General features: G+C 35.9%; 1 protein-coding gene and 1 pseudogene across 1 annotated transcript; one reads left to right on the top strand and one right to left on the bottom strand.

Moving 5' to 3' along the window:
• Positions 1-18,573: 18,573 nt before the first annotated feature.
• On the bottom strand, positions 18,574-22,742 carry LOC110652285 (translocase of chloroplast 90, chloroplastic-like; annotated as a pseudogene).
• LOC131172182 (callose synthase 12-like) lies at positions 22,722-23,819 on the top strand (the record flags this gene model as incomplete). The annotated part of the gene is made up of 1 exon (XM_058133124.1): positions 22,722-23,819. A coding segment is annotated over one exon (1,098 nt), but the record flags the coding sequence as incomplete, so codon positions are not given.
• Between the last annotated feature and the right edge of the window lie 32 nt (positions 23,820-23,851).

The raw sequence follows: 23,851 nt of genomic DNA, 5'->3' as shown, positions 1-23,851 counted from the left end.
AAGCTCCAAATCAAACATCAATCATCCCTAAATTGGCGATGAAACATGTTGTATTTACCATTTTGGCCTAATGTTTTGTGGGTGGGCTACCCCACAAAGGAAGCCCAACTAAGGGAAAATGATAAATGCAGGGATCAAATTGTAACTCGCTGCGTAAATCCAAATCACAATTAGGGTGTATTTAATATAAATTTAAAAAGAATAATTATTATCATTATAATTTTTAATCACTCATTAATTGTCACGACCCAACCTATGGGCCGGACCGGCACTAGGACCTGGGCCAGCCTAAAGCCCCCGAGGCCCGTAGTAAGCCTAACTATTTACTTAACCCAACTCTAAGGCCCATTTGGGCCCAATTTCAAGAAATCAACCAGACAGAGTCCAGCCATAAAATGGACCTTTCAACAGGAAGTTTTTGACTCACCCGACCTGTAAACACAGTAAATATTCAATTGGGGAGCTCAGCTCACCCTCCACATACTCATATCATCATAAAAACATATGGGAGCTCAGCTCCCTCATCCAGTCCATCAAACATGCATATCATTATACGTTTATAGGTCTAACATGGTAATAATATTACAGACCAAAATCAAATAAATACTTCTAACACATACGAAAATTCTAGGAGTAAATAAAATTAAACAAATATTGATTAACAACCTGCGAAGGAGAAAAGCAGGTTAACCACAATAAAATCCTCCTGTAGCCTGAAAAAATATTAAACAGGAGTGAGCGTTCGACTCAGAGAGTAAAATATCAATTTTAACCATAATCTCTATAACTATCTAAAACTAATGCACCCTGTAGAGTGAAATGCAACACCAGTAATAATTTCACATCATAACATCAAAAAGGTAATTTGGAGCACTCACGCACCCAGTAATATCAATCATAATATATATGGGAGCTGATCCCCTATACAGCTCTCTTAATTCCAACTGTGCCAGCGAAGAACTCAGCTAGGACTTCCACTTAATAACCAAATCGGGGTCCCAGTGAAGAACTCAAGCCGTGTTGTCACGACCCAACCTATGGGCCGGACCGGCACTAGGACCTGGGCCAGCCTAAAGCCCCCGAGGCCCGTAGTAAGCCTAACTGTTCATTAACCCAACTCTAAGGCCCATTTGGGCCCAGTATCAAGAAAACAAACGGACAGAGTCCGGCCATAAAATGGACTTTCCAACGGGGAGTTTTCGACTCACCCGACCTGTAAACACAATAAATACTCAATTGGGGAGCTCAGCTCACCCTCCACATACTCATATCCTCATAATAATAAATGGGAGCTCAGCTCCCTCATCCAATCCATCAAACATGCATATCATTATACGTTTACAGGTCCAACATGATAATAATATTACAGACCATAATTAATAAATACTTCTAACACATGCGGAAATTCTAGGAGTAAATAAAATTACACAAATATTGATAAACAACTGCAGTAGAAAAGCGAGTTAACCTGAATAAAATATCCTCCTGTGGCTGTAAAAATTTTTGAACAGAGTGAGCGTTCGACTCAGAGTAAAATATCAATTTTAATCATAATCTCTATAACTATCTAAAACTAATGCACCACAGTAGAGTGAAATGCAACATCAACAACATTTTCACATCATAACATCAAAAGGTAATTTGGAGCACTCACACACCTGTAGTATCAATCATAACATATGGGAGCCGATCCCTATACGACTCTCTTATATCCAACGATGCGGTAATTACTCAAGCTCGGACTTCCACTTAATAACCAAATCGAGGGTCCCAATTACTCAAGCGTGACTACCCCTCGAAGGATCGGGTCCCAATTACTCAAGCCGTGACTACCCGTCCTATCCATAGTCCACACCACATCACACGCACGCCAACGCACGCACACCGCTCCAAATTACCACAACAACATCCATGGCATATAAACAGTTATGAATGCAACATAAATCGTGCATAGAGTTTAACTACATAAATATATGCATATAAGTGATGCATGTGCATGCTTGAACATATAATAATAAAGAAATTACGATTAAAATTAATATTCTACTCACGGACTTGGCAATCACCGTGGCGGTGGGCGGAGGAAGAAGGCATCGCTCACTGACAATTATATTACAATTATTTAATACAAATGACCCAATACAAATCAAGAAAAGACCCAATACGTCCTAAGTCGTAGAAAATCCGCGAGTCTCCCTATACCTAGGACCTACCCAACTCCGCAAAAGGGCTCAAAACACACTTCTATATCCACAATCCATATATCCACAACTCAATCACATCACACAGCCCCTCCCGCCCATCAAATCAATCATTCATCACAACATGTAAAATTTCAATTTAGTACTTATAATTGATCATTTTTTCAAAAACTTCTCAAAGAAGCTCTAAAAATTATAAAACTTGGCCCCGCGGTCCTTACAAATATTACTAAGCTATAGCAAAAAGAATCGTACTTTTCTAAGCTACCACAAATATTTTATGGATTTTTAATCCTATTTAAGCACTTGAAAATTACGAAAAAGCAAGGTTCGGGTTTACCTTTGCCGATTCCGACTTCGAGGACACGCTCGGGACGTCTGACAATGGTGGGGTAGCCAAAACCTCGATTCAATTCGGAGACTTTTCCGTGAGTGCATGTTCGCCGGAAATTCACGCATCCGGACAACCGCCGAATTTTCGCGAATTGAGGATACCTACACGAAGCCCAATAATAATATATAAAAATCGTGGGTGTTACATTCTTCCCCTTATAGAAAATTCGTCCTCGAATTTTACACAAGGAATAAAGTACATGATTACACATTGAACATATATGGTACTTTACGCATGTCCCGCTCGACTCAGTGCACTCTTCCACTGACTGGCTCCTCCACAAAACCTTAACCATAGGGATCTGTTTTGATCTTAGCTGTCTCACTTGGTAGTCCACTATGGCTACAGGTTGCTCCTCAAATGTCAAGTTCTCCTTTAGTTCTATTACATCTGACTGTAGTACATGAGAAGAATCGGGAATGTATTTCCTGAGCATAGAGATGTGAAACACGGGATGAACGTGAGAAAGGTTGGGTGGTAGCTCCAACCGGTAGGCAATCGCCTCCAACTCTATCAGTAACCTCAAAAGGTCCAATATACCGAGGTACCAACTTGCCCTTCTTTCCAAATCTCATGACTCCCTTCATTGGAGAAATCTTCAGGAATACATAGTCGCCCACTGCAAACTCCACATCCCTCCGTCTGGGGTCTGCATAACTCTTCTGCCTACTGAAAACTGTTTTCAGTCGTTCCCTGATTAAAGGAACTATCTCTGAAGTGTACTGCACTAGGTCTACATCATGCACCTTCGCTTCCCCCATTTCCGTCCAACACAGAGGAGACCTACACTTTCTTCCATATAATGCCTCATAGGGTGCCATCCCTATGCTGGAGTGGTAACTGTTGTTGTAGGCAAACTCCACCTAATCTCTATGCTCATCCCATTGACCTCCAAAATCCAAAACACTCATGCGAAGCATGTCTTCCAGTGTTTGGATTGTCCTTTCGGACTGTCCGTCTGTCTGAGGGTGGAAAGCCGTACTGAAGTTCAACTGTGTGCCAAGTGCCTCCTGCAACTTTCTCCAAAACCGAGAAGTGAACTGGGGCCCTCTGTCAGATATTATGGAAGCTGGAACTCCATGCAATCTGACTATTTCTTGAATGTAGAGTCGGGCGTACTGTGCCACAGAATATGTAGTCTTCACAGGCAAGAAGTGAGCTGATTTGGTCAAGCGGTCTACAATTACCCATATCAAATCATATCCTCGCATGGTACGAGGCAACCCAGTCACAAAATCCATAGTGATCATTTCCCACTTCCATTCTGGGATAGGGAACTCTTGCAACTTCCCTGACGGTCTCTGGTGTTCAAACTTCACCTTCTGACAAGTCAACACTTGGACACAAAGTCTGCTATGTCTCTCTTCATGCCATTCCACCAATAACTATCTTTCACATCATGGTACATCTTGGTGGAATCTGGGTGGACACTGTACAGTGTGTAGTGTGCCTCTCGCATGATTTCATTCCTGAGGTTGTCCACATCGGGCACACATATCCTAGAACCTTGCACTAGGGCGCCATCATTGGCAAATCCGAACTCACCACCTTCACCTTTGCATTACTCTTTCTATGATCTTCATCAATTGTTGGTCTCTGTGGAAACTCTAACTCGTCCCGCAAATCGCCTCACCAAAAATGAGCCAACAATACCCCCTCATCTGAAAGATCTAGGATTAAACCTTGATCCATCAACTCATGTACCTCCTGAATCAACAGTCTCTTCTCTGCTGAAATGTGCGCCAAACTGCCAGAAGATTTTCTGCTTAAAGCATCTGCTACTATATTGGCCTTCCCAGGGTGGTACTGGATGGGGCAATCATAGTCTTCCGTAAGCTCCATCCATCTCCTCTGTCTCAAGTTTAAATCCCTCGTTGGAAGATGTACTTTAAACTCTTATAGTCGGTGTATATCTCGCACACTTCACCATAGTAGTGTCTCCAGTTTTTAGTGCAAAGACTACACGCCATTTCCAAATCATGGGTGGGATAGTTCGCTCATGCCTCTTCAGTGCCTTGAAGCATAAGCCACTACTTTTCCATTCCGCATCAAAACACACCTAGGCCAACTCTGAAGGCATCACAAGACGGTGTATCCTTCACCGCTCATAGGTAGTGTTAACACAGCGATGGTTAGACACTCCTTATCCTCATCATTATAACCGACTCTATCGAGCTCTCTTCCCGTCCTTTGGATCTTATCAACTTCCTTTTCCTATTTTTGGTATTGTTGGTATCTTTTCAACTCTGTACTTATTCCTTAATTTTAGTCCTATCTCATCCTTACACCTTTTCCTTCAAAGATGTCTATCCCATCATCAACTTTAACTTTCTTTTTATTTCTTAGTCTTATCTTGATTACTAGTTTCATTACTTGAGAATTCTAATCCTATGATTTACTCCTACCAAAGACATTCTTCACCTTATGTAACACTTATAATTACCCATAGAGAATTTTTTTTTGTACCCTTTTTCCAACTTAACTATCAAAACATTATCATTCCCTACCAGCCTTAGTAGGAAATTGCTTATCCTGGATGAATATGAGCCCCATAAACTATAAGTTCCCTCTGAACTAACACGACTGTAGGAAATATGTGTCATGCCTTAATTCCAAACAAGATACTTCACGTGTTCATTCTACTTAATATAATCATATATACCGCCTATAGCTTTCTAAACTTCAACCTCAAATTACCCATGAACAATTTCATCTATTGAATCTCAACCATAAATAGTACTTCCTCCAGCTCATAGTTTAAAACATTGCAAGCCTTAGTAGCTAACTCAATTTAACTCCTGTCATTACTGCTCGTCCTTTCATACTTAATACTAGGTATGCACTTACTGTCATTCTCATATCAGAAATTATGTATGAATTTGTGCCTACTAAACTCTCAATAACTAGGTCTCCTTGACTCGCTTTTGTTCCTTATATAACCTTCTAGAACCAAAAGCACAAGCTAAACTTGAAAAGAAAGAAAATATCCTCTTATATTCAACTACACCCGATTGTCATATTATAACGTTTCACCTAAGTTTCTTGGTCTTTATCTCCAAATTTCATCATCTCTTAGAACAATTATGCTCTACCTATAAGTTATCATCTGCATAAACCCTTTACTGTACCATTTTCCTTCTTGACATAATATTTTATAATTTATTAACTTTACTTATACTCGACCTATGATTCATATCTATCATCGTTTTTATTGTGCCCTTAACTTTTGTTGATTCCTGAAAGATTTCTCTCACTAATAAATTCTTCCAACACTAATTCCACCCTTATCTAGGGTCATTAATTTGATCCCTTAGACTGACTTTTATTCAACTTACTGCTTACTAACTTCTCTTTCTCTACCTATTTAGGTAGTCCGCAATACCATCGCACACCTTCTAACATTTACTCATTATTATTGTATTCCATACCTCCATCACTTTTCTCACTAATGTGATCCCATTTTGGGTTTTCCATCCTTGTCATTCTCCTTGCCAAGAATAACACTTAGCCTATCCTATATCTTAACTTTGTTCCTTTTATTATGCGCTCTTTAGGTTGTCCTTTCATTTATTTCATTTGTCTTACACAAAATATAAGTTGACTATTCTATCCTCGGTTCCATTCTTCTTCCTAACATAATAGCATTTGCTAACTATATCTTTAGAGTCTCTATCGCGTTATCATATGTCTGTATACTCAGATTTGGTCCTTTGACCACTCTAGCTAGTACTTCCACTAGCATTTAGATTATATTGCATCCGCAATCAATTGCCCAAACTTTCATTCGCACTTTCTTTATCCATTGGCCTTCGTGATTTATCTTCGCTAATTTATTACTCTTAACACTATTATAATTAGATTATACTATTGTTTTGAATAATTTGAAATTAGAAAGGAACTCAAAGAAATTACATCATACTTTTATTGTATGATCTCTATTCTTATCCTTTAACTTACATAATACCCTTACTACCTCGAGAACCGATTCATAGGTAATTTTATTTATTATTATTTTTTATTATTATTATTATTATTATTTTCCATGTTTACTCAATTCCAAAACTTAAGATTTCGGGCACCCAAACCCGTCATCCAATTCAAAGGATTTACATCCATCGTGATCTGATTATATATGATTCCTATAATGGAACTTGTATCCTCTCCAGGATACCCGAGCCAACTACTCTATACCACACTCTACAGTCCCATCTGGGACACTATTCCATAAGTCATCATTATCAGTAATAACCTTCGATCCATTCTGAAAAGATAGGACTATATCCTAACTTGCTGCAACAAAGGTACTACATCTACCACCTTGCCAGAACCATGTCAAGTTAATGACTCTTTTATCATATCATAGCTCTATAAATCATCAATTCATAGTTTCGACCTTCTCTAGGTAGTAGAGTTGTACTTTATTCCATACTGATACACACAAGGTATACTATTCTCACTCTATAAGTGTCACCTTTACTTTGCAACTAGTCCGAAACCTCTGGTCTGATGGCAACTCTTGATGAAACTCTAGCTCATGCTGGGGTAACTGAGTCACTGACTCTAGTTATCACCCAACTGTGACCTTTCAATATTCTAACTCTAAACTCTTAGCCAGGAGTTCCCAACTCCTCTGCAAATATAGAACTGCTCGCATAACTGTTCAAAAATAAGCCATCTCAAACACCTCATCATGGAGCACCACGGGATGCAGCGCACTCTACAATAATCTCATGTCGCATCAGATCTGCAGCTTACAGAGCGGACATCGAGAATATTGTATAGTTACTACGATACGTCCTGACAAACTAGGTCTCCTAATTTCTTATCTCTCCTGAATCTTCTATTATCACAAACTTATTCTGACTGGGTCATCTACTGATGACTGCCAAATGTGGTATCAGAGCTTAGGCTCCAGATTCATAGGGAAAAATTATCTAAGTGTTGGGAAGAGTCTACTAGGAGTCATATGCGGAGTATAGGATTCTGTTTCGTCTTTTCCTGTAATTCTTTGTTTCTAGATTCTACGTTATACCCTGGAAATATAAGATTACCTCGATTCTGACCAGCCAAGATTGTCCGCTTTGGCCCGTGGGCCTCACGGATTTGTCCCTTGGGAGGTTTCGCTCCCAAAAGCGCTGGCTGACCGACCCCACATATATGGCCCAATTCCTTCTCCCATTTCCGATGTGGGACGGGGCACCGCAGCGCATGACGTCCCCACATTGCTACAACCCACCAACTTCCGGGGCGTCCTCGCACCCACTGCGTCGGAGGAGTCCTCTCGATACCACATTTGTCACGACCCAACCTATGGGCGGACCGCAAGACTAGGACCCGCCTAAAGCCCCGAGGCCCGTAAGCCTAACTGCTCATTAACCCAACTCTAAGGCCCATTTGGGCCCAGATCAAGAAAACAAACGGCAGTCCGCCATAAAATGGACTTTCCAACGGGAGTTTTCGACTCACCCGACTGTAAACACAATAAATACTAAATTGGGGAGCTCAGCTCAACCTCCACATACTCATATCCTCATAAGAAAAAATGGGAGCTCAGCTCCCTCATCCAATCAATCAAACATGCATATCAATATACGCTTATGGTCCAACATGATAATAATATTACGACCATAATTAATAAATACTTCTAACACATGCGAAATTCTAGGAGTAAATAAAATTACACAAATATTGATAAACAACTGCGAAGTAGAAAAGCGAGTTAACCTAATAAAATATCCTCCTGTGGCTGTAAAAATTTTTGAACAGTGAGCGTAGATTTAGAGTAAGTAAAATATCAATTTTAATCATAATCTCTATAACTATCTAAAACTAATGCACCCTGTAGAGTGAAATGCAACGTCAACAACATTTTCACATCATAACATCAAAAAGGTAATTTGGAGCACTCACACACCCTGTAGTATCAATCATAACATATGGGAGCCGATCCTGACTTCTCTTATATCCAACCCGATGCCAAATTACTCAAGCTCCACTACTTAATAACCAAATCGGGTCGTGAATTACAAAGCGTGACTACCCTCGAAGGATCGGGTCCCCGAATTACTCAAGCCGTGTCTACCCGTCCTATCCATAGTCCACACCACATCACACGCACGCCAACGCACGCACACTGCTCCAAATTACCAAAACAATATCCATGGCACTTTAACAATTATGAATGCAAAATAAATTGTGCCTAGAGTTTAACTACATAAATATATGCATATAAGTGATGCATGGGCATGCTTGAACATATAATAATAGTGAAATTACAATTAAAATTAATATTTTACTCACAGACTTGACAACGGTTACTGTGGCAGCTGGGCGGAGGAAGAAGGCTGTCCCGGCTCACCTGACAATTACATTACAATTATTTAATACAAATGACTCAATACAAATCAAGAAAAGAGCAAATACGTCCTAAGTTGTGCCGAAAATTCGGCAGAGTCTCCCCTATACCTAGGACCTACCCAACCTGCAAAAGGGCTCAAAACACACTTCTATATTCACAACCCATATATCCACAACTCAATCTCATCACACAGCCCCTCATGGGCCCATCAAATCAGTCATCCATCACAATATGTAAAATTTCAATTTAGTCCTTATAATTGATCATTTTGCAAACCGCTCAAATAAGCTCTAAAAATTCTAAAACTTTGCCCCGCGGTCCTTAGCAATATTACTAGGCTATTGCAAAAAGAATCATAATTTTCTGAGCTACCACGAATATTTTATAGATTTTTAATCCTATTTAAGCACTAGAAAATTACGAAAAAGCAAGGTTCGGGTTTACCTTTGCCGATTCCGACTCCGAGGACGCGCTCGGGACATCTGACAATGGAGGGGTAGCCAAAACCTTGATCCAGTTCGTAGACTTTTCCGGTAGCGGGTCTGTCTAGCCGGAAATTCACAGACCCAGACAACTGTCGAATTTCCGCGAATTGAGGATATCTACACGAAGCCCACAACACGGGGGTTAGTAAATAAATTTTTAGAATTTTCTAAGCTCATTTAATGCTCGGAAAAACACTGCGAAGTTCCGTGGGACCCACCGAAAAACGGTGTTGAAAAATTTTGAAATTTATATCCCATGAAGCTCTCGTGAGTGGGCGCAGTGGAGCGCTCGGTACTTTCTCGTGGGGTTCACGGTTTGCGAGAAATCTAGCCCGAAAGTCAAAATGGGCTAAAACTTCCCGGGCAAAAATTGGACAAACCGCTAGATGGATTTCGGTGTTCTTAGTGTCTATGGAAAGCTCTCGACGAGTAGATGGGTTTAGACACAAGACCCGGTCCGATTGGTGGCCGGATTGGCCAGATTTTGGCTGGGAAGGCTAGCGGTCGCGTGCACGCTGCGAGCCGCTTGGCGTTTCAGTGTGGCCGTGGGGAAGAGCGAGGCGCGGCCAGTGTAGCAGTGAGGAAGCGGCAGTAGGGAGGAGGAGAAGAGAGAAAAAGGAGAGAGAAGGGAGGAGGAGAAACGCGCGGAGAGGAAGAAAAGAAGAAGAAGATTCGGTCCGATCCGTCGATTCGATCGATTCGATACAAAAATTTTGAATTTTACTGCCTCTAACCAAAAACGAGGTCCAAAAATTTCGAAAAAATTCCAGAAAACTCAGAAAAATTCGTAGACTCCAAATATATTTTTAGTTTTACCACGTGGTCTTTAAATTAATTTTTTAAAATCATCAAAGTTTATATTTTCGGAAAATCGAACCCAATTTTTAAAATTTAAAAAAAAATCCCAAATAATTTCTTAAAATTTAAATAAAATTAAAATACCAATATTACTCATCAAATAATAAATTTAAAATTTTTAGAGTGTTACATTAATATTATAAAGATTAAATTAATTTTTTTTTATTTCATTAACATCATTAATATTTATGTCTTTTGAAGCAGAGACTTTCCCGCACAAGAGTGGGGCGGGATGGATTTTTTAATGAGAAATTTTATTTTATTTTTTATTTTAATTTATTATTATATAATATAAATTTATTTATTAAAAATAAAATATAATTAGAAATACAATATATTTATATTTTTTCTAAATTTATAATTTTTAAATATGTTAATATATATAGAAATAAATTATTTTTAATAAAAAAATAATAATATATTATTGTGTGAGACACAAAGATTCAATGAATGAGATAAGGGTCTTTTTATCTCCGTCTCGCTTGAATCAAAATCAAAACAAAGTTGAAAAAAATTAATCAAATATAGGATTAATTTTTATCAAACATTGTAATTAATCAAACATATTCTAAATTTATCAAATAAATATAAAAATTAATCAACAAATATAAAAAATTAATCAAATAAATATAAAAATTTATCTTTTAACTTTTTTATCAAACATATTCTAAAAAGAAAAAGTCAAAAAAATTGTAATTAAGCAAAAGTATAAAAATTACAAAAGTGGACTCATTTTCATCAACAAATTCCACACGTTTTGTGTAAGACTCTAGCATTTTCAATTTGATCCGAATGTGCTTACCTCTACATTATTATTATTATTATTATTATTATTATTATTATTATTATTATTATTATTATTATTATTATTATTATTTATTCAACTCTCTTATTTTGAAATATATTAATTAATTCATATATTTTATTCCTTTTACTCTTTAATTTGTCTAGTAAATTTAAATTAAATTTTCTATTAATTAATATATTAAAAAAGAAAAATTATCATTATAAGAATCAAATAATTCAAAGTTTAAAAATAAAATTATATAATTATATATTTTTTTAAATTACAAAGATAAAATAAATGAAATAAAAATATAAAAATTAACTATGCATCCATTTTTTAAAATAAAAATATTAAATAATTAATTTTATTAAAATAGAAAAATTAAATAATAATTTTCTTATTCAATAAAAGTTATCAAGTAGAGCCCTTTTATTTTTATTATAATTATTTTTAAAATACATAAATAAATTTAAAATTAAGATATTTTTACTTTTTAAGTATATTTTTCAACTGAAGAAAAATTAATTATATTATTCTGATTTACATTATTTTTTTATTCAAAAAATTATTTGGGCAACTCAATTTATTTATTTCAAAGAGAGTTCTTTTTTTTTTTTATTTTAATTTTTTCAAATTGCGAAATATTATTTTCATAACTTCGCAATGATGAAAATAATTTATCTCTTAATTTTATTCATCACATAAAATACAATATGATTAAAAAAAAAAAAAAATCCCCAATGTTCATAATGCAAATAAACAGCTATCGGCAATCTAATCGTAAAATCCAATCCTAAAAACTCATACACGTGCCACTAAAATATTATTTAATTTAGTCATTGAATTTATATTAATTATAAATCTATAAATTATCAAGTGCTTTAAATATATGCACACCTTCATTGATAAAAATATGGTGCTAAATTCCTGTATAAATTACGATTCTCATGGGCTTAACACATGGGCCTTAACTCAAAACCACGTAGAAGTCCAATCTCATAACCGAAATCCTAAACTCAGGGCAGCTCAAGCCGAAGAAATCATCTGCATGCAGCCAGAGTTTCGTCGACAACCATGGAACAATAAGACAGACAAGCAGCGCCAAAATTAATAAGCAAGTAATGACCAGAAGGGTCTTGAAACAAGAAGAAGCTTTGAAAATGCTCAAAGATCAACTCAACCAGTTAAACAGAGAGCCAACTCCAGCCAAGAAAGTGTCCTTCCTTTAGACGATCACTAGATGGCAGACAGAGCTCCGTAAGCTTTCTCAATCTCATATAGCCACTTAAAGGACTGAGTGCTCCACAGATAACACTGATAACATCCCTTGAAGATGCCAACCTCCTAGAGCAACCTAGCAATCACATATTTTTAGTAACCAACCAAACTCTACATAAATTACTAATTTAATAGTGATAATAAAGCATTTATCTCCTTATGGAGATGTAATTTTTGTTTTGTATATAAAATTTGAAATTCATTAGATTATTAATTTTTTGATATAATTTAATTTTAATAATGATTCTAATTTAAAATGTAATAATTTTAAAAATATTTAAATATTATTAAATTAAAACTCATTATTTATTAAATTAAATTATTAATCTAATAATGATAGTGGATTAATTAATTATAATGTTGAAGATAAAATTTCAATTAATTATGGTATTTTATTAGTAAATTTAATTGAAAATAATTTAAAAATAATTTAATTGAAAATCTTGATGCCCTTTTGAAAGAATTATTATGTATATACTTAAATAGAAAAAAGGATATTCTCGTGGATTATATGGCAGACACAATATAATAATATAATAATATTCATGTAAATATAATTAACATACAAGTGGCTGTCGCTTACGCGAACGAGCCACTGTTGACTTTCAGATTCGTCTTCGAGTTTATTTCTCCGAAGCCTTCCTCTTCCTTCTCCGTATGCTACAAGAATTAATTCTTAAGGTATATTTTTATTGACAAATAATTTTTTATTAAAATTTATCATTAATTAATTATAATTTAAACAGTCAATTTAAAATTAAATAATTAAATTATTATAAGGAATAATCGTTGAAAGAACCCAATCTTTGGTAGTTTTTATAATTCTATTCTATTTTTTTTAAATAATTTCACTCTAATTTACCACAATCAATTTAATTTTATCTTATTATCAAAATTAATTATTAAAATTAATAGTAATACCACGTTATTATATTTAATAAGTATTATAATATTTAGTTAACTGTTAATTATATCTTTAAATTATCTTAATAATTTATAAATTAAAAAAATAGAATTTCTAACCTAAAATTAATTCTACTCTTTTTGCTTATTCATCTTCTTCCTCTTGTTCCTGCTCATAGAAGGCATAATCGATTTTTGATTAGGATCATGAGTTTTCTTTTTAATTTAAGAATTATTATGATAACTTAGAGATATAATTAATAATTAATTAGATATTATAATATTTATAAAAATGATGATGTGATGTTATTATTAAGTTTAATAATTAATTTTGATAATATAATAAAATTAAATTGAATGTAAAAAATTGAGATGAAATTGTTAAAAAAAAAAGATTAAATTATAAAAATGAGCAAATATTGAAATTTTTTTTACGATTTGCCCTTATTATAAATACAAAAATATAATTATTAAATTATCATGAAAAGCAAAATACAGTGAATTAAATTATTATAATTTTAATTAATTATTTTATTAATAGAAATATTAATATTTTTGAAAGCTAAATTATTTTTCATTAAAAATTAGAGATTGAATTACAGTTTTTATTATATCTTTGAAATTAAATTCTAAATTACTTTATGTATAAAATTATAATAAATTTTATTTAAAAAATAATAAAATTCATTAATTGAAATATTTAAATTACCTACCAGCGTGGTGCAGGTAAAAATTTTCTAATACTAGACACTACTACGCCTCTTCTCTTCTCTCTCTCTCTCTCTCTCTCTCTCTCTCTCTCTCTCAACTGCTGGAATCGGCCACTAATGGAAGACCCGTCTTCCAAGGAGGAGATCTCCAGAGTCCTCAAGGTCCTTGAAGCTCTCAGACAAGCCTCTCACGATCTCCAAGCCCACCCCATTCCTAGGACTGCTGACTCCAACTCACCCGCCATTAAAGCTCTGTTAGAGCTCCAAACTGAGTCTGACACCATCCTCTCCAAAGATCCACATCTCTCTACTCTTTCACAACATCTCACCAGCCTTAGAACCCTCGTTGACACTCGTCAGAAATCCCGTGGTTATAGCCTTCGGAATTTCTTGACTCGCCGAGTATCCACCCACTCCATCTCGCGAGTCGCTGGGTCGATTGAGTCTGAGATTCAAGCCTGGATCGATCGTGAAAGCATCGAGAATTTGACGACTTTGTTGAAAGGGACTGTAAAGAACGAAGACGAGTTGGTGAGTTTGTTAACTCAGTTTGAGAATAGGCTCTCGCAAGGGTTTAATCGCGAGTTACAAGATTTGATTCTTAAATCTAAGATTCTTTTGTTACTTGAAAAAATAATCTGCGATCCCAATTGCTCGAAGAGGATTCGAGAACAGTGCGCTTTTGTTGTTGCAGCTTTGATTCGATTCAATAAAGATGTTTTCGTGGGTCAAATGCTAATGGGTCCTTTGATTCATGCTCTTGTGTCAATGGCTTCCTGGAAATCAATGGAAGTACTCTGTACGCTCATCAAGTTAATCAAGTCACCGCTGGTAGATGAGATCGAGTCCAATGGCGAAATACCCAAAATCATTAGTTTCTTGGACTATAAAGACCTGGAACTTCGCGTTCTAACAATGGATTGCATTCTTGAAATTGGGTATTTTGGCCGCAAAGAGGCAATAGAAGCTATGCTCAAAGAAGGTTTGATAAAGAAGCTTGTAGATTTGCAAAGATCAGAGCTTGGTGGTGATTTGATTGACATGGGTAGATTTGATGGGAAAGAAACTGCTAACGGGAACAGTGCTGAAGACAAGATAGAGAGGCGAGAGAGCAGGGAAAAGAGGTTCTTAGAAATCCATCCATTTGCAAGCTGTGTAGCAAGATTTGCAGTACAGCTAGAAGTTGGGGAAGGGTTGAGGCAGAGAGAGAAAAGAGCATTCAAGCAAGAGATATTGAAGAGAGTTAGGGATGCTTCTGTTTCTGATGCTGAAGCAGCTACCATTGTAGCTGAGGTTTTGTGGGGTTCTTCACCTTGACATTGTAATAGAAAAAAAAAAAAAGGGTAATCTGATACCATCTTATTTTAGTGATTTGTAGTTAAAAAGAAAATTCTTTTGTTGTAAATCTTAGATGCATGTGTTTAGTTGTATTGAATAAATAAATTGGATTCTTGATTGGAATTTTAGAAGATGAGCTTGCTTTTGAGCATTTGGGAAGCGTCACTTTCTTCAAATTAAGAATACAAACTATATGATACGTGTGTGCATGTGCTGTGGGGGAAAAAAACAAATGGTCTTTCTTTTAGGTAAAATTTGGAATCTTAAACTGAGATTGATGGCCGACCCAATAAATTTTTGAGATAAACTCAAAAACGCTTAGTTGATTTTAGTTGAGCTACTATGAGATGATGACAAAGTTTAAGGAAGAATTTGTCCATAATCACCCTTTTCATTGTTCGTTCTTACAACTATTCTTTATTGTAATATTTGTTTTCTTTTTTTTTTTATATAATTTTTATAGACTGTATCTAAATTTCATCCCATCCCATGTTTCACTTTTATTCCTTTAACTTGTTATTACAATATTTTTAAATTATAATTTTATTTCACAAAAATTTCTCTATAAAATTCTCTTTAACTTAATATAAAAAATTCAGATTAAAAATTTTTTAAATATTTTTTTTACACTAAAAAAAAATTATATGATTTATTATAAAAATACTAATATCATTTTGATGATTTATTTAAAAAAAATATTTTTTTATCAAAAAAAATTAAAATATAAAATTAAAATTTAAAAATTTTTAATAATAAATTAAAATTAAAGTATAAAAATAAAATATAAAATAAAATTTAAAGTTGAATTATAAAAATTACTTTTTATTTTTCATCAGAATTTTATTTACCTAGAAAAACTTTTAAGTACTTCAAGAATAATCTCCTTCCATAAAACTTAGGGTGATCTTATTATTGATTTTAAGGAAGATAGGGAGAATAAGACAAACGCCAGTTTTCCTTTGGTGCGAGAAGTCTACGAATTCATCTTCGAGACCCCAAATAGTCAACTTTTGTGGGCTTTGAGAATTATTGCAGACAATGCATATGATTACTATTAGCATTAAAATCTCCAATCAAAATTATAGGCTTGGAGAGAATTGTATGTAGGTAGGAAAATCATCCTATTTAAATTTATTAATACTTTTAAAATTTAAATTTATTTTAAATTCAATTAAATTTTATTTTTAATTATTATTTTTTTATTATAATCTGTTATATAATTATATTAAAAATATATAATATATTTAAAAAATATATGTAAAAATTAAATTTTGTTTTTTTTATTTAATATAATTTTCAATTTAAACCATCAATAAAAAAAATAAAATCATATTAAAATAATAAAATAAATTTGAACCAGTAAGAATTACAATATTGGTTTTTTAATTTCAATTCTTATTAATGTGAATTTTCAGTGTATATTATGATCAAATAGCTCACTAACCTACAATAATTCATTGCATTTATATCCTAATAATTATCTCATGAACTTTATTTGCTAATTGAGACTTTAAGCAATAGCCAATTTTTGTGAAAAATTTTATCACTTTATTGATATTATGTTAATAACATTGAATATTATGAACTTATTATTAAAATTGAGACTAAATCAGAAAACAAATTTTAAAATATACTTATTATAAATTATGTGTAACATAAGATATTAATTTAGTTTTATATAAATTCAATTTTTAGATGCCACCATGCACACAAGCTCAAATTGTTTCGCACTAAGGGAGGCTTGTAAGTCGCGAAGCCAGCTGTAGAAACTCTTCTGACTTACAACGGGAACCATCTGCAGGGTGATGACTGCCACACTAACTGAGCTTGAGAGCATTCACGCAATGAGTGTTTACCAATCTTAACCGATGCAGCACACCAGGGACAAGCCCCATTAATTTGGACCCCCCGTTTAATAGAAGACTCGTCAATAAGTCCATACATGCTCGTCGAATGAAATGGTGTACCTTGGGTGGAATGGGCATCGCCCAGCAATGTTTCCAAAACAGGTTCGCAATGAAGCGCTGGGGAGCACGATGCAAGATTTTGTGCTTGCTGAGACAGCGCCACATAGTATGCACTTCGCACAGTGAAGAAACCACGCTTATGATAATGCCTGATAACCTTATCCTCCAATCGAGAGCAACTCAGTGGAATGGAGCAAATCTGTTTGGCTTCGAACGGCATAAAATTTTGATGGATCATAGTTTCATATCGTCTATTTTCCTCAAGTACAATCAGGCTATCTACCGAAGCATTCTCATCCAAAATTGCGGGAGGGGATCACACCTTAAAACCATTCTGCTGGGCTAACCAATTATCCTTCCATATTTTGATAAGAGATCCATCACCCACTATCCAACGAGAACCGTCTGTACAACCCACCTAGACTGAATGATGCTTCTCCAAGCAAAGCTAGGATGGAAACCCAAACCAGCTTTAAGAAAATATTTTCGAGGGTGGTATCGTGCCTCAAAAATTCTGGCAAAGAAGAGATGAATCATTCATTAACCTCCAGCTCTGTTTCGCTAACATTGCCAAATTAAAAGATCTAAAATCCCTAAAAACATCCCCAACTTGGGATTTAGATAAACATAATTTTTTCCACGAGCATCAGTGGATACTGTGCTCTTTATCCTTTCTACCCCATCTGGTACTCTAGAATTAGAATCATTTATTATTACCAATTCCATTGGAAATTTCTCTCTCTCTCTCTCTCTCTCTCTCTCTTTAACGTGAAGATAAATGAGCAAAAAATTATTATATTTATTGCAATTGATAACAAGAGTACCAGTGATTATTGATAATTATCGAACTTCAGACTACAATTATAAACTTTATTGTAAAATGAAACCAATTTTCATAACTCTCTCTTCAAACTCAAGGCAAAATTCATAGAAATGCAAGGTATGAACTCTCTCCATTACTGACTAATGCATTTTCAAACCAGAAAATCATTAAACCATTTAATCCAAGTTTCCACATATTTGTTTCATACAGCATGTCATGTTTCATAAGCATAAATCTCTGAATGCTAGAATTGAAAGAATCCCCGTTGACTGTACATTGCATACCACAAAAGATTAAATCAGAAGCTGTGAGACTCTTACCTGTACACATTATTTGCAGCAAGCATGGAGCCTCCTCCAGCTCGAACATGGCATGGCATAAATAAGCTTTTTTTAATTTCCCCATTGCTGCCGTCACATTTTGTTTAAAGAACACCCAAACATCCTATTAATGCAGTGCACTGACACGAAATTAATTGAAGAAGAACAGTCACAAGTCAGAACATTGATGAAGAATTACATGATTCAGTTTGGAATCTACAGCCGTTTTTGCATAGCAGACAGAAGCTTCACAACAATTCAAAGATACATCATACTTGGACCATCAAAAAGTGATTTATTCCAGGAATCACAAGACTGATTTTCCTAGTGTTCCTGTACAATTATAACAGCGATTTCTTGTTAAATTTATATGTGGGCAGACTAGCAGGTCAACCGGCCATGTCCAATCACTAGTTTAAAAAGAAAAAGATAGTATCACTATCCAGCCTCCTCCAGTATGCATTAAAAAAAAAAAAATAGAACATCACTATTAACCTCCACAACATACATGTCTGGGTAAACTGTGGGGCAAAAGAAAAATGGGAACTTCTGAAAACCTGACCGTTTGAAGGCTCTAAAACCTAGTTCTGCATAAAAATTGTTTTCAGGTTATTTTTCTCTCTCCAAATGAAGAAAATCTATTACCGAAAAGAGCAACACAGACTCATCATGTCTCCGATGATTCCTTGCTTCCATTTCCATCCTCTTTCCTTTGTAAAAGGGCCCCGAAAATTGAAAAAATGGCTACTAGTGTAATTTCAATGTGCTCAGAGCTACTAATCTTTAAGTTAACTTGCCCCATTTTCTGGCTATTTAAATTGGCATTAACTGCCACTCTCATGCCTCGTATCGGCCGAAAATCGGAATGAAAACCTCCACCCAACACCATCTCCTTCTTAGAGGACAAAGCCGTCATTGATAGACTGATAATATCATTCCTCACAGGGTAGTCTTGCCCTCTTAATGTTGCTTCAAAAGTCCCACCATATGCCACTTCTCCAGAGCCTCTCATTTGGCCAGCATTCATTACAAACTTCAGTCTCTTCCCAATCAATATGGTGTCTTCAAGTTTGGCACCAACATATTACTTCTTCCCAAAGGATGTCAACGACATAGCACAGTCAGCAATGTGGTGCTTGAGAGTCCTCAGCTTTGTGTTGCTGTGAACTGTATAGATAAGGTCTTTACCAGCAGATTGAACATCAAAACCAACAGAATAAGTAGGACCCCTAGGATCTGTGTAAGCAGCAGCACATTCAGACTGAATACTGAAATTCTGCTTGTCCTTACTCATCTGTCTAGTAACTAAGGCATAAATATTCTTTTTTATTTCCATAGCTGTCTCCAAGTTTATACCATCAAAGCTTACATCATGATCCCATCCTTGAGGATCAAGAACAGGTTTCACAAGCCATCGGTCACTTGTAGCAGCGCAGCGATATCTGTGTCCAGGGCAATCTGAATCAAAAGTCGGAGGAACTGCCATATCCGGTAAGAGGACAGCCTCCGGAGGTGGCTGCTGCTGGTCATCATAGTTATTATCCTCAACCAAAGTTTCAGCTTCAGAAAGCTTCTTCTCCCTCTGCCTTCGAGCATCCTCCTTCAACTGTTTCTTTAAATAAAGAGTCTCCCGGTAATCCAGCTCATCAAGGTAGTCTCTTTTCTGCGATTTAGTCAATCTCTCAATTTGAGATTTTGTCAGGATTCGGATTGGAGGAAGTTGATATTCATCTTCTTCATCTGCATCTGAAAGTAAAATATCATTAACATTGTGATCCGCTTCATTTGGATTTGATACACGGTGCTGTAGAAGAGATGAAAGGAGATGTGGCAGTGAAGGCACCCGGGGGCTGGATGAACCCAACTCAATGCTGTCTTGAAATTCCAAGAGAGTATTAGCATCACCAAGAATTTTGGTGCACATGCATAACAATAAGAATTGAGATCTCCAAGCTTGTCCATTGGGAAGAATATTTTCCCCCATGAAATTTTTTTTACACCGAGGATGATTCTCTGCTAAAAGTACTGGGTTTTCCAGTTTTGTGTCTGATACTGCCTGGTGTATAAAGTGTTCCATCAAATCTTTCCACATATGATTCATAGTTGACTGGAAATCCACATGGTCCTTCAGGAAGAGTTAACGAAGCATGAGTCATGACAAGGATGGGGTTAAACCAAATTGCACTACCAAATACTTGGAACACAAGCTTCATAAGAGGAAAATCATTATAACCCATGTTGAGGAGGTGAAGCCGCTCAAAAAAAAGAACAATATCAGGTGGGGATTTTCCAATGAATCTCTTCACAGAAAGCATGATCTTCCTATTTCGTCTCATATTATTTGTAGATGAAGGTAAAAAGCCAGGGGTGTCAATAAAAGTTACTCTGACTCCATAGACATTTCCAACAATCTCTTGGCTGCGATTAGTGGCTGGTTCAAATGCATCAGTCATTGCCTTTCCCTGAGCAAATATAGAATTTATGGTGGCACTCTTACCAACAGCTGTTTTCCATAGGACAAGTATTCTTACAGAGAAATTTAATTTGGGAATTTCAATTGCTTCTTGTTCTGTGGCTACTTTTCTGGCTCTTTTCAAATCTAATTCCCTTCCTCGTATTGATGTTGCTAGGTGTATCCTATACAAAAACTTTGCCACCAAAAGTTTGTCATTTGAATAACCTAACCGCTGAAGAAGCCGGAAAAACTTAACTTGGAGATCCTCAATCTTTGCCAATGCATCCATCTTTTCATAATCACTGACATTATTAGATCTGTTAGAATCTTCCAGCAGAAAGGGATGAGACCCATTCTCCTGAGTGTTACAGAAGGGCATGATGTATCTGGAAGCAGTGGTGCAACCTCTGAACATACCATGTGAGCTGCAGATAACAGGAAAGTAAGGTCTTTCTCAACAAAATCAATATACATTTTTAAGTCAGACTGAAAACAAAAACATTTTCTGATCTTACTAAAATGAATTCCCAGGATGGAAAATTTTGACTAAGAAACACTCCCATGCGTAGAAATATATGGCTTGAGTACTGTATGGTAATTATTTCACATATAGATATCACCATGAGGAAAAAACAGATGATTCCAAAGATTCTTCGTAGTTTGCCATCCGTTTATCAACCATGGATCACATAGGCATGTTGACTGCACTGCACTGTACGTTGTTGTCACTATGGACAGTTCCTTGATCTGGTGACCCAAAAGGCAAGACAAGTATCATGTGAATTCATGATATGAGAAGGCCAGAAAGTAAGGCATTTGATCAGTTCAGTTTTAATTGAGATCCATACCACCCCGCCAACCAAACCAAAAAATACTTTTTATGGATACTAAGAACAAGAACCAAAAAGAACATGTCACATGATCAAAAATATTACCCAAAAAACATTGTGGTAATCCTCATTTCAGAAAGTGTGACAGGGCTCCCTATTATGATTGGTAGTTATCATACAAGAAAGATAATACATCACTATCATAGGACCTAATTTGAAACCATTTGATTTCATAAAGTAAAAAAATCCTTCAAAGTCTAGTTTAGTAATTACGTTTCCAATAACATCCTTAACATACAAGACCAAGATGATGCCATTACGGCAACAAAAGGCCAAAGTTCTTAAAAAGTTAAAACTATTTGGTACCCTCTCCTTCGTCAAGATTACCTAATTCAATTTTTGTTTATTTTTCTTTATTTTTCCTCTTTTTTAATGTATGCTTGTGAGTGTCTCATAAGCGGTAAGAACAGCCACTAAAGATAGAAAATGCAAGCAGATGAAGAGTTCCAGTTACCGCATGATGATTTCCTTTCGTGGTATCCAAAATTATGTGAGGCAAAAGAAAAATTCTTCAATCAATACTTAATAGAAATTATACTTGCCAGAAAGTTAACAAACAAACATAAAAAAGAGGAAGCTAAAGAGGGGTGGGGGAGGGGGGTGGGGGGGTGTGTGTGGGGTGTGGTGGGGGTGGTTGGGAAAGAGTACCCAGATACCTCGGGAATTAGAATCTTCATCCAGTGGTCCCTCAGAGAAGAAACTGCCGCTGCCAGACAACGGTACAGACGAGGCAACAGACTTGGACAGTAATTGAGAAAAAACCCAATCTCTAATACTCTTCATCCTGATATACAATTCAAATAGTTAAAAACAAAGAAATCTTTCAGCTATCAACACCCAACAATCTCAACAACAAAACAGAAGAATAGAAAATTTTAAGAAATCAAATAGCAAGCAGAGACTAAAACTGAAATTAAACCTGAATCAGATATGTGAGCTGAAAATGGTATAAATATTGCAAGAACCAGGATCAAGTTGCCAGGCCCCTTGAAACTTGGGGAAGGAAAACCAGAGAATCAAAATCATGCTCTCATCTTTACTCGTGGCGGTGCAGTGCAGACTATTGATATGAACCAGGACAACTATTTCGAGGAGGCGCTCAAAATGAGAAATCTTTTGGAAGAATACAGGCGCTACTATGGAATTCGGAAGCCTACTATCTTGGGAGTCAGGGAACACATTTTTACTGGTTCTGTCTCATCGCTGGCATGGTTTATGTCAGCCCAGGAAATGAGTTTTGTCACCTTGGGACAGCGTGTTTTGGCAAACCCTTTGAAAGTTCGAATGCATTATGGCCATCCAGATGTCTTTGACAGGTTTTGGTTCTTGACTCGTGGTGGCATCAGTAAAGCTTCTAGGGTGATTAACATTAGCGAAGACATTTTTGCTGGCTTTAACTGCACTTTGCGAGGAGGCAATGTCACACACCAGGAATATATACAAGTTGGTAAGGGAAGGGATGTCGGGTTCAATCAAGTTTCCATGTTTGAAGCCAAGGTTGCCAGTGGAAATGGCGAGCAGGTTCTTAGCAGAGATGTCTATAGGTTGGGCCATAGATTGGATTTCTTCCGAATGCTATCCTTCTTTTATATTACTGTGGGATTTTATTTCAACACAATGATGGTTGTTCTGACAGTATATGCATTTTTATGGGGCCGGCTCTATTGGGCTCTTAGTGGTGTTGAAGCTTCTGCTATGGCCAGTAACAGCAGCAATAATAAAGCACTTGGTGCTATTTTGAAAAAGCAATTCATCATCCAACTTGGCCTTTTCACTGCACTTCCGATGATAGTGGAGAACTCTCTTGAGCATGGATTCCTCCAAGCTATCTGGGATTTCTTGACGATGCAACTTCAGCTCTCATCTTTTTTCTGCAGATTCTCCATGGGAACTAAAACTCACTTCTTTGGTCGAACTATCCTTCATGGAGGTGCAAAATATCGGGCGACTGGTCGTGGTCTTGTTGTGCAGCACAAGGGTTTTGCAGAGAATTGTAGACTCTACGCTCGTAGTCATTTTGTGAAGGCGATTGAGCTCCCAAAAAATGAATGAAAGCCCCTGTCAATGAAATCCAAAAATTACCC

This window comes from Hevea brasiliensis, chromosome 13 (genome assembly GCF_030052815.1).
Source record: "Hevea brasiliensis isolate MT/VB/25A 57/8 chromosome 13, ASM3005281v1, whole genome shotgun sequence".
Classification (NCBI taxonomy): domain Eukaryota; kingdom Viridiplantae; phylum Streptophyta; class Magnoliopsida; order Malpighiales; family Euphorbiaceae; genus Hevea; species Hevea brasiliensis.
Note: the sequence above shows the minus strand (reverse complement) of the source record. Positions and strands in the feature narration are given on the sequence as shown.